The 13,506-nt window shown below is 33.3% G+C and overlaps 1 protein-coding gene across 3 annotated transcripts in view; it reads right to left on the bottom strand.

Moving 5' to 3' along the window:
- The window catches only part of LOC131032582 (sodium/calcium exchanger NCL2), a 50,691-nt gene that overhangs the window by 31,718 nt on the left and 5,467 nt on the right, over positions 1 to 13,506 (bottom strand). For all 3 annotated transcript variants that reach the window (XM_059216585.1, XM_059216583.1, XM_059216584.1), the window contains exon 3: positions 10,670 to 10,858. In XM_059216585.1, coding sequence (XP_059072568.1) covers positions 10,670 to 10,858 — 189 coding nt within the window. The remainder of the gene's footprint in view (positions 1 to 10,669; positions 10,859 to 13,506) is intronic.

Below are 13,506 nucleotides of genomic sequence, written 5' to 3'. Positions count from 1 at the left end.
ATCTAAATCCTCTGTAAAAATATAATTAACATTTCTTCTCTGTGAAAAATTTTCTCTGTGTGTACAAATAAATTTATCTCTCTTCTCTGTGAATAAATCTCCCCATGTAAAGAACAAAGGAATAAATAATCCCTCTGGTTATTTCTCTATTGTATGTTGTTCCTGGAACTTAATCTGTATTCTCTCTAACATTAATATTTTTTTTTTAACATACCTGTTATCTATTCTTCTCTATGTGAGTTTCAATAATCTGGAAATGTAATCCTCTTGCATATAAAATGCACATATATATAACATAAAAATTTATTTCAAACTTTAAACCATTGTAACGCACAGCATCCAAAAATTGCCATGAGATGGCTAGCGGAAGGCATGCACGCACGATATTTAATACAACCACCACAAGTTTTATTGAAAACCGCAGGGTTAATGGTACCCCCCACTACCCTGCGGTCACCATAAGTGGCCGCAAGGGAGTGGAGCGGACCACGCGGCCCCTCATTCCCTACGAGCCTACACATGCAGGACCGCAGGGGATGATGGGACCCATGGTCCCCATCTCCCTCTAATTACTACATTTAAACAATACACTTGTTAATGATTAATTTCGATGACATTTTTTTTTAAATCGTTTTTAATTAAAAATTTAAGTTACTTTTTTTATATCGTTTCAAATTAAATTTAAGTTAATTTTTTTTATATTTATATAATTGGTTAGTTAAATTTTATTTTTTTAAATTAGCAAAAGATGGAAATCAAATTATTGTTTCAATTCCTTTAAGGAATTTTTGGATTTTTATTTGATCAATGATTTTGATTTACTTAAAAATAAATAAGTCTTATTATTCCAATTTGATCCAAAATTTCAAAAAGTATAAGCTAATCACTCATGGGGAATTTGTAACACTATAATTAATTAGTCTTGCGATAAGAGAAAACATTTCTGTATTTTGTATGTAAATGACGTTACTTTTGCATTGCATTTATATTATTTCGCATTCCTTATCTTCATGCAATTACTCATAAGTTCACAAATTATCATTACCATACCAATACATGTATTAATTCGTTTAATTGTAGAATAATGATATTTCTCTTTTCAAATAGTATTTAAAGTTTAAATTATGTACATCCATTTCATAATTATATTTCAAGCATGATGTTCATAAGCTCTTAGTTTAGAAAATAAACAAAGGAAGTTGGAAAACCAAAACTAGCAGCGTTCGGTATATACGGTGCCTCTGGGTCACGCTTACGGGTAATGCCGTCGTGTTGAACTACTGCACTTAACGCCTAATAAAGCTGCATTAACGACGTTTGTGGCATCGTCCCTATAAATCATCGGGGAGTAATAAGGGACACTTGGAAGTTAAAATCCAAGGGGCAGGTAATCCCCCTTGGATCGATAATTTAATAAGATAACTTTTAAATGATTTTCACATCCGTTGAGATAAACCATAGTAAACCCCTTTTAGGGATGGTCAAGTTAAATGCTCTCATGAAATTGATTTCTTTTTATCTTGAAGGGATATTGGTGATTTGCAATTGGGTGACGCTCATAATAAGAATTAGAATCTAGTTATTTTTAGGCCACAAGCAATAGGCCATCTTGAGCCTTCGCTTAAACGCTACCATCGTGGGTAGCAACCGCAGAGAAACTGTCTGGGACACTGACCCTAGAAAGGGTTGCATACCCACAAATCAGTTTACATCAAACCATAGAATAGAAAATAGAACTACATAATTTACGCCTTGATCCCGTGCCGAAGCGAGTATGTAGGCAATCTTGGGACGGAGTTGTCCCTCGTACTCAGGCGTTCGTGGGTGGGGTCTAGGCTTGGTTGAGTAAGAATCCTAATTGAAAAATAAGATAATTAAATTGAAAAAAAAATTCAATGCATACTCGGAAGGAATCCCGTATGGATTCGCTTGACTTCCCGAGGCTTTAAGCCAAATTTCGAGGCGAAATTCAAGCTTGTATTATTTTAATTACTCCTAAGGACGGCGACCTTGGTGCACTCTTGTTAGAAGAGTGTAGTACTTAGTGAGTGGCTCAAGACCCGAATGGTCCCGATGAGTCTAAGTCTCTGGCCAGAGCATCTCCTATCCCGTTTGGATAGATGCCTACCCCGTATGGATAGATGCCTATCCTGTATTGGATAGATGGAATCTTATATCCCGTATGGACAATTGCCTAACCCGTATGGTTAGATGCTCATCCCGGATGGATGAATGCCTAATCCTAAATGGATGGATGCCCAGAGTATGCAATTGAATAAAACATAATGATTACATTAAACAAAAAAAAAAAAAGAATACTCAATTTTGTTGACCAATTTTGGTGGGTTATTATAGTGATAAGAATGCTTTAAATCACAATTGTAATGCAAATCTAAAGAAATGATGCAAATTTGAAAACTAATATGATGCATATCTAAAGCTTAATATAGAAACTTGAAAACAACATGAAATCATACCAAATCCTAAGGAAGCCAATCAATAGTCGATGATTCCCCTTATTGTTCTTCAATGACTCCTAAAACTTCCAAGGTTGATGAAAATATTGATGAAGGCTTGATTGATGGACGAATCATAGATCAAGGACTTCACAAAACAGCACCACTTTCACTTCACAAGAATCTCCTTCCAAATTGCTAGATTAGGGGTCTTCAAATAGGGAAAAGAATCGTCATATATATGAAACCCTAAATTTGATTTTGATAAAAAAGGCCAACTTAGAATTGATGAATTTTGACACCAAGTGAGTTTTGAATAGGGTTAAGACCGCCTTAACAATTTCCCAAAATTCAAGGAAAAAAGTTCGAGACCAAGTAGTATACTGCCTAATCTAACCAACATTTTTTCGATTTTCTAAGGATATGAGCTAGCCTGATTCTAATGCTAAATCCAACTCAATGGCTCAATTCAAGATGTGTAGATGTGCAAAATATACCTTGAAGATTTAAACTAGGGTAAAATTAGGATTGAATAAAAAAGGGCATGCTTAGGATCAAGGGCCCAATTTTATGATATGTAAATTGATGAAAGAGGACATAGGTTTAATTAAATTAATAATTAAAGGACTAAAGAAATCATACAATGAAAAATGCAATGGGACACACTAACGTGAGTGCTAACCTAAGCGTTGAATTGGACAACCTAATTAAGACTGTACAATTTCTGTCGCTACAGATGCCAATATTATGCCTATCAAAAGTTGTGTCGAAGCTCTTGGTTATTCTCATCCAACTAGTCAAGTTGAGCATTTCATTTCTATGACTACAACCTTGCCTAGTGTGCATACATATACATCTTCTATCATGACTACCTCTACACAAAATGTTAATCCTACACATGTTAGTCATTGCGGCAATCCTATTAATTCATAGTCTTATATACCTCATTCTGGGAGTCCTCCATTTGTTTCCCAACCATCTCCTATGCCAACATATCATAATGTTCCCCCTCCTTATTCTCAACCTCCACCTACCTACAACAACATTACTCCTCCATCACAATCCAATATGTTCGATTCCAATCCATCTATCCAATCACTATCAATAACCTAGCTCAAAGTGTCTCATCCTTACAACAACAGTTGGCTTCTTTAACCGAATCCAAGTTCAGTGTTCCCACTTATGATGTAGCAAGCCCAGTATCTGATGGGATTGTTCGTGCGGTTGCTTCTAATAATGTGAAGATCCCTCAACTAGTGTTATACAATGGAAAAGGTGAACCCTTGACTCACGTGAAGAGATTTCAAACCTTGTGTAGTGATTTCTCTCATTATCAAAGACTCCTGGCAAAGTTATTTATCTGAACCTTTAGGTATAAATCTTTACAATGGTATTGTTATTTTCCCCCTGATTCCATCACTTCGTTTCAACAACTAGATAATGCTTTCATTCAAAAATTTCAAAATAACATTGGTCCTAAGCTTACTATGACTAATTTGATTCATTGTAAGCTCAAGGAGTTAAAGAAAAATTTACTGATTTTATTGGTAGATATAAACATTTGCATTCACAAATTGCATTATCTTGTGCCTAATCATAATGCTCAAAGAATTTTCAATACTAATTTGCAAAAGGATATTAGACATAAGCTTTTATTTTTTAAATTTACTTATTTCATGCAATTGTCCACAACGCTTCGTAACTATCAACTTCAAGAGAGCCAATTTGAATAAACTCCTTCAATGGCTCTGATTTATAAGAATGAGAGTGCTCAACAATCATTTCCAAAATTCTACAAACACAACAAATTTTTCATCAAGATAAATGATAACTCTTCCAAGAACATCCACACTCAAATGACAACCACAACACCAAGTGTGGTCCCTTCAACAAAATACATTAGGAAAGAATTAACTCCTCTTTCCAAGTCTTTGCATGGTACAATGTTGAGGTTTATTAATGATAATATGTTGCAACTTCCCCTCATTGAGCCTATAGATACCTCTACCATCTTCCTTTAACCACAAAGACTTTTGCCAATACCATCATCAAGTAGGACATGATACTAAGAAGTGATATAAGTTGAGGTATATGATTTAAGACCTTATTGATAACAATGTTATATCTATAGCTTGTGTGAATGATAACAAGAACAAATCCATAGCATCTCCAAATCTTCACCAATCGTTTGCCTTCCCACTCTACTAATGTTGTTGAGTTTCAGTCACTTGCATTCTTTCCTGATGAATTAGGTGTGGAGTCCAATAATGTTGTGAACCTTATTGAAAAACCTAAACCTAAACTTGAGTTATGCATCACCTTTGATCCTAGTGAGACTATTACTGCACCTGATATACCATTATACATTACTACGAAGATTAAAATCAAACTCTCACAAGGGGTGCTCATTGATTTAGTATGCATGGTGAATGTTATTATTGAAGAACAAATTGCATCAAGTTACATATGATAAATCTGATGTTATGATCAAGATGTATGATGGTTTCTCTTCCCCTACTATTGATTCTATTACTCTGCCTATTGAGGTTGGTACTAAGTGCTTAGATGTTGCATTTGCTATTATTCTTACAATGGATCAATTTCATATAAAGTTGAGACATCCTTGGCTCTCTTCCATGAAAGTTATTCCTTCTACAATCCATAAGTGTTTGAAGTTCCCTCACAAAATATTATCACAATTAATTATAGCCTTTACCAACCCACAACGAAGAGTGTAAATTTCACCTTTGATTACTTTTGGCCTAGAAACAACTTGAACCTTTAAAGCCTCGAGATAATATTATTTTTCTATCTTATCAAAAATGGAAAATTGATATGATAAAGGCCTTGGGTAAACATAGAGACGCTTCACCCATAGATATTCCTCCTCCTTGTCCTAAACCTAGTCTTCTTCCTACACCTTCTATTCCTCCAATATATGTTGCAGTCCAACCTCCCACATCTTATAAAGAAAAATTCTTGACATCCAGTATCTCTCAACCTAGTGGGTCTCCTTTCATTCCACCCCCCTCTCCCTTACAAGGGAAGAAAAGAAGCATATGTTGATTGATCCTCAACCTTGCAAGTCTTGAGTAAAACAAAATAAATTGTTGTGCAAGACAATACCGACAAAGACATTGTGCCAAGGCTCGTGAACTTGCTTCCCAAATCATTTCCTCCCCAAATACACCAAATGTTGACTTGGTCCTATATGTCCAACCTTCGCCTAACCCTAGGGAGGAAGTTCAACTCAAATCACCAAGGTTAAAGATGCTTAATAAAAATGATGGTTCAACTTATTTTTGTGTTAAAGATATTATTATGATTAATTTAGATGATGATAATAATGTTGATCATGTTAACAATGATGATCCTAATGATTATGATGATATGCATGATCTTGTTGAGATTAATCATGAATTATCTTTACATTTTTCAAAAGCATTAATCCTAGCTCCTAGTGACAAACATTCTAGCCAAGAAGGATGGACTCTGTTACAAGAAGAAATACCAAAATATTCTAGCCAAGAAACTTAACTATTGGAAGGAAATTCCGAACTTTGAAGACATGCATGAATGGATTAGGATAGTTGTCACCAAGGTGCACGATGAATTCATCTATTTGGATCAGCCCTATCAGATAACAAAGGAAAAAATTTATGCAATAACAGGGGGAATACCAACAAAGAAAGCAATTACAAACAATGAGGTGAATGAGTAGATTGGGGCTACTCTGGATAGGAGATGCATGTGGGTAAGCACAATCATGGACAAGGGAATCCAATATACCACCATGAATTTCACTTAAAAAGTTTATTACACAAACTGAGAAGATTCGATGACAACAACCACTATTCATACTACATACTAGATGGTTATCGAAGTTAAGGATTTTGATTTATGTGAGGTGATAAGGAAATAGTTTATGGAGAATCTAGGCAAGGTAAAGAATGGAAAATATCCATTTTGATATGGTACATTTCTTATCTGTTTATTGTTTTATTTCTTGAAGGACAGACCACACAAAGGCCCTACAATTGAGATTGGACCAAACAATGGTTGAATAAATTATGGAGCATATTTGGAGGTTTTCTGACAAGGCCTCATACAAAGCAACATATTAGGGATTTTTGAAGTCCATTTAGGAGTTGCAAAATAGAGAAAGAATCCCAAATGAGTGTGTCCAAAAGTACATCAACAATATAACATTTATGGTGGACAAGGACTTCACATATATGGAGGCAGTAGAACCAAGAATGCAATGAATACTACAACTGCCTTTTGAAGTGTCAAAGCAAGAGGTGAATACATATGCCATATTATTGTGAGAACTCCTCACAACTTAGTTTGGACATAAAAATATTTCCATAATCTCTTGCTAACACTCCTCGCAACTCAATCTAGACATCAAACTCCTTTCCTCTAGCATATCTCACCTTAAAACTTTGATATATGATGGAAGGGACAGACCATGTGCCAACTTGGACCCTTAAACTTCAATTTTTTTTATATTTTTCACTATTCCACTCCACCTACAACCCTATACATAAACAATGTCATTAATTCATAGTGTGACAATGCAACTCCTCACAAGATTCTACCTAGCACTAACATTCATCCCATTCCTCTTGAAACCAAATCACATTGAATTCTAGCAAGACACACCACAAGGAAGCCAACAAATATCATTAATGCAATAGACAGTGTATCAAATCCAAAGGGGCTCCTCACAATACTTTATTAAAGATAATTATAGTTTGAAGAGACCCTCATCCATACCTTTCAAGCTCATTTACATACAAGAGTACACCATTTATGACTCAATATGAAGGGAAATAATGCTCAATGGGTATGAGAATCCATTCCCACATACAAGGCCCAAGATGAAAACCACTCCGCAATTTTTGACACTCTTCCTAGTTGTCTTATGGTTACAATGATAGGATTGAAAGGGCATCTTTAAGCAACACCACACAAACCCTGACTAACAATTATCATGAGCACTTGTGTTCAAGCATCCGGATATATTTGAGGATCAAAACCCACGAATTTAAGGAGATCAAGAGAAAAAAACCTCATAGATCTCACATCAAAGAAAGAAACACTAGGTTAGAGAAGTGGTTGAGTCTCAATCAAAGGCTGATGATGTCAATAGTATTGAGCTTGCATGATAGTTACAATTGTCGCATATGTAAGGAATGGTGTTTCAGTTTGCTTGTGTTATAGTAGAATATTGTAACATTTTACAACTTTGTTCCATTTAATAGATGATGTGTAGTCTGGACTTCTTGTAAATATTGTATTCTTAGGTTTATTGTGGTTTTGTGCATTCATGGGTTGTTATTCATGAAATTGTTGTATTTTAACTTGTTATAGTTGCAGTAGCAACATTCGATAAAGCATTCAAGACCATTTAATATAAATACAATTGTTGTTTATCTCCCAACGCGGATTGTTATTTATACAAATGAAATAAGAAACTTCTATTTATGCTTGGGTTAGGTAGAGTAGACTAGGGTTTATTATTTTAGTATACACTAATGAAGTTTAAAACCAAAAAAATGAGCCTTGAAATCTACTATGTAAAATTTATATTATCTAGGGTTCATAAGGTCTAGTTTTACATATTTCAAATTTATTCATGTTGTGGGTAAACTTAGGATTTGTATGGTTCCCATTTACATTTTCAGGTTTGCTAAAACTATTTACTTTGATTTTAACATGGGACATTACACATCCCTATCTCAAAAACTTGGTGGAAAATAGTTTTATATCCTCGATCATGTTGAATGAAGACCCTAGTTTGATCGAGCTTAAGCTTCTTATATAACTTCAAACAAGTTCTAACACTCAAAACTTGATGTCCCATGTATCCTAAGCTTTTATGTCAAATTACATTTTCAGGTTTGCTAAAACTATTTACTTTGATTTTAACATGGGACATTACACATCCCTATCTCAAAAACTTGGTGGAAAATAGGTTTATATCCTTGAGCATGCTAAATGAAGACCCTAGTTTGATCAAGCTTAAGCTTCTTATATAACTTCAAACAAGTTCTAACACTCAAAAATTGATGTCCCATGTATCCTAAGCTTCTATGTCAAATTAATCATCTTAATCTCTTGGTTTATATATAGAGAAAATCTTAATGAACTTCATTGTTCAAGGATTTCGTATTTCCACTGGTTTTGACATTTCAAAGTCTATGAAGAAACCAATATTGCAACGTAATCTTCTATTGAAACTAAACATAACTATTAATTATATTTACACTTCTTTTTTTGTATTTTCTGCTATAAATTAATATATAAAAGTGTAGTGTGATTTTATATTAAAATATCTATATAAACATTCTTTTCTTCAAGTATTTAGAACAAAGAGACATAGTTTTGAGTAAGGCAAAAAGAATTCAAATTTCTTGGAGAGCAAGGGGATGGCTATTAGAATAACATAAGCAAACTAAAAGAAGTTAAAATATTAAGAGGTAAATACAAGATGTTCAATTTGCAATGACTATGCTTCCAATTTTAACTTTTCAAGGTCTTTTAGCATTACATCCCTTTGGATTTTCTTTTATTTAAATACATCAAATCGAATATGAAAAGTTTATCTCCATACAAAACATACCTATACCCATCATATGCGTGTGTGTATGTTAGGTCATCATCGTGCATTCATACCATACATCATGACCGATTAGAAAAAAAGTCAAAATACAATTTACTTTCAAATAAACACAAGTCACTAAAATTAGAAATATCATTATCCATACAAAATACAAAGTTTACACATACACTAATAAAATACATATCATATATTCGAGTCACAACTTATTGAACATTCAAATGTTGAAATATACATTATGGATTTCAACACCCTACCATTCATCCCCATAAATACAAATTATTAAAAAGAAATCCTTCAAAGCTCTTAAATCCTTATAAATTTGTCAACATCAAAAACACCACCTGAACCCATAGAGATGTGGACCCAGAGAATGCTGATTATTACTCACACAAAATAGTGAAACAATCTTTTAACAATTATTGATTATGGATCACCAAAAAAAAACATACTGTCTTTAACTTTTTTAGTTGTTCAAGCTCTAAAACTTTGTAATATATTAATATCAAATATTAAGCTTGTCTAAGGATGCATACTATCGTAGCTTGTTTTTTATTACAGACCAAATACGTTTTGAAAGGACCCGAAACCCTAATTACAAAACACTGCCATCAGCAAAAAGACAGAGAAAGGGCAGCCAACCAACAACAAGTGAACTAATTAAGATTTTTTAGGGCCTTGGCAGCATCAGCTTCAAGTTGGGACATATTCAAAGCCATTTTCTTGAAATCCTAAATGTCCTACACTATCATGGCTTGTTGCTCTAAAGATTTGGCATGATATTTTATTTTTTAAATTTCAAACTATTTAATATAATTTGAACACATTCTTACATTTTTGAAGATGCATACTTGTAACTTATTGCTCTAAAACTTTTGCATGATATTATTTTTCAAATTAAAACTATTTATATCTATTTATAATTTATGCACCATTCAATATGCATTATACAATACAATATAATCACGAACTAAACTATTACTTTTATTTGCTCTTTATATCTCTAAATTATTAAATACCTTTAAATTAAAAATAATATTAAATTTTCTTCTTTTTTAATTCTAAAAAAAAAAAAATTTGCCCCTTTTACATAAATCTTATAATTTTAATTTGCAAATTTTGTGAACAATGAACATTCACAAATGACCAAATATTTCAGCTGGAGTAACCAGAAAGAGTGCATAAACAGCTACACAAAAACTCTAACAAATAAGGAGATAAAAAATCACCTATCTTTATAGTCTCATTATTTTGTATGGTTTGAAGAAGGATTATTTGAGAGTCTGATTTACAGGTAGTGGTGAATATGTTGAGTATTTCTTTAGACTCGGTTTAATTTTCTCATATTGTTAGGGAGTGGAATAGAGCTGCGGATTGTTTGACCAAATGACCATCTAAGTGTAGACGTGAGGAATATTATTAATAGACAACATTTACCTATAGATTTAAATCACATATTAGAACAATACACTATGAAAAATAATTCTTTGTTTTAAAAAAATTTTACCTTAAAATACAGAAAGACTAAAACCTACTTTTAAAAATGTCTCTCATAATACAGAACTTCTAAGGTTTAGGGTAAATCTACCGTAGAGACTGAGGCCTTTTGTATCTTTTGAATCAATTGCCTTTGACTCTTCCGAAAGATCACACTTTCCAACAACAAGACAGGAGCCCCATAAAGCTGTGAGCAGCATAACAGTTGACCCCGCAAGTAGACCCACTCCAATGAGCACTTGTTTTTGAGCAGTCTCCTTACTTCCAGATATACCAGACACTGCACACACGTAAAGAATGCACATAGGAAAACATAACTTAGAATCAAAATCAAAATGACTTAATACGAAATGATATACCTATCAAATTATTATTTTGATTTATCATAACCAAAACAGATGGATTCGAGCGTACAGAAGTTAGAATCCTGTTTTTTTTTCCATGGAAGGAAGCCAACCAATATATAGTACATCCTACAATAGAAATTAATGTGTTATTTAAGGATTTGCAGGTAAAAATTATCTCAATTAACTTGTCATTTATTAATTGTTCAATCTCACATAAAAAGCAGTAGCAACTTCCTGTAGAATATCAAACGTAAGGAATGCACGTAGGAGACCATAACAGTTGGGAAAGGATAGACAATCTCTTTTCCAGTTGCAACTATTAAGTCGTCATAGCTAAGCATCAAAGCTATAGGCCCAGAAATTAAATGCAAAAGAAAGATTGACAGAACTAAGTGAACGAAAAATGAGACAAGATTGAAATATTCAATGAAAACTAAAACTCATATATGTTATTGTTGTTTATTGTTTACAAATGAAGACTTGCACTCTTATTTATAGGTAGTCGAAAACAGTTTAACTATCACATATAGGAAAACTATCAAAACTGAAAGGGTTAATCTAATTAATCCCCCTTTTAAGTTGAAGGGATTACGGTTAGTATGGCCAAACACTTCACTGAGAAAATCTGGTGGCTGATCTGAAGCTTCTTTAAAGAAGCTAATTTTGAGTATATTGTTATAAATAGGCTTATTATATTATCTTGATTGGACTTAACTGTTGTTTTCACAAATTGTTTGGACTAAGAATGTTACTTTCATAGGATTTAAGTTCTTATTTGGACTGAACTGTTGTCTTGACAAGTTTTAAATTTTTGTTTGGATTAAGAATGTTGTCTTAATAAGCTCTAAGTTTTTGTTTGGACTGAACTGTTGTCTTGATAAGTCTCAAAATTTTGTTTGAATTAAGAATGTTGTCTTGATAGGTTTTAAGTTTTTGTTTGGACTAAGCATGTTATTTTGGTAGGTCACAAATTTGGATTTGTTTTGCCCATTTTTATGTTGTTGGATTTTTTATCTTGTTGGAATCCTTTTGTCCATTTTGGTTGAATTATTTTTATTCCTGACTTGCCAATTCATTACATCTCAATGTATATATAACATATCCTCAAATATGATGATTCAAGTTCTATAGTTGACCATCTCTCAAGTGAATCTACACTTTCCGATAATCAATGAAACCACTTTATCTACAATGCTGCAATATGTAATAATTTGAAAAAAAGGCCAATACTCTGGCCCTCATGACTATTAGTCCTCATCTGTCAATCTAGGATAACTGCCTTTCAATTATTAAAAAAATAATAGCTGAAGTATGTTAATCAACAAGTTAACATCTAACAAAGTGTTGTATATTGCTCAAAGTAGATACAAGCACTCATCAGGAGCAATCAATATGATGATGAGGAACATATACAAATCAATTGTCCATCAATGATACTTATAATCAACATGTTACAAGACATCATCAAATGCACCACAATATCAAGTTTAATCTAGTGCACTCAAGACAACAGTGCAAAATTGCAAATCAGAAGGTAACAAGAAGTCAATATGGGTTCAACAAGATCTGTAAGCTTACCATTAGAAGAAGAAGGACGAACAAAAACATCACCTTTATGCATAGACAATTTTTTATGATCAATACTACATTGAACTCTTTTGTAAGGTTTGGTCAATAAATGAACCTTGGATCTCCATGTAGAGTGACTTATCCAACCAAAATGGACATGCCTCATGGATTTTGTGTTGGTGTAAATTGAGTGTTTTACCTAACTATTTCACCTAGTAGGTTCCATTGTATGCTAAGTCTACTTAGGTCCTAAGAATCTTTCTAGAAGTGTTAGTTTTCATGAGATCTTATGCTGGACACAATGGATCACTGAGAGGGGGGTGAATCAGTGATTTAAACAATTTTTCTTCATTTAAAGCTATGAGATTTCCACAATCCATGTTATATTCTTATGAAGTTTTATGGATTCAATTGTGTGTATTTTTCTTTTCCCATCAACGTTTCGAATCACACTCCGTGATTCATCATTAGGATGAAAAGAATTCCAAAGATGTGAATCAGGATGAAAAGAATTAATTCGTATCTTTAGAATTCTTTTCATTCGAATTCTTTTCATCCGAATTCATATCTTTGGAATTCTTTTCATCCTGATGATGAATCACGAAGTGTGATTCGAAACGTTGATGGGAAAAAAAAATCACACAATCAAATCCAGAATTTTTCTTCAATCAAAGCTATACCAGTTCAATATGAAATACACAAGATGCAGATCGGTTACCAAAGCAATGCAAACAATGTGTAGGAGAAATAACAAAAGGATTAATACTTCACACACATGAAAATGCAATACATTACACCAGATGTACGAGGAAAACCCAATGTGGGGAAAACCTCGGTGAGAATAGCTGCTGAAGATCTTCTGCTCCAATCCAACCTCACAATGAAAAGATCTTATTACAAATTTTGGGGCACCAACCCAAGGAGCACCAACCCCTGCACAATTTATAGGCTGCAACCTAAAGGAGCTACAACCCCTACACTACGCAACAAATCAGTGAAAACAGTATTAAAA

Source organism: Cryptomeria japonica, chromosome 2 (assembly GCF_030272615.1).
Source record: "Cryptomeria japonica chromosome 2, Sugi_1.0, whole genome shotgun sequence".
Taxonomy (NCBI): Eukaryota; Viridiplantae; Streptophyta; class Pinopsida; order Cupressales; family Cupressaceae; genus Cryptomeria; species Cryptomeria japonica.
This window is presented reverse-complemented; position numbering and strand designations above follow the sequence as displayed.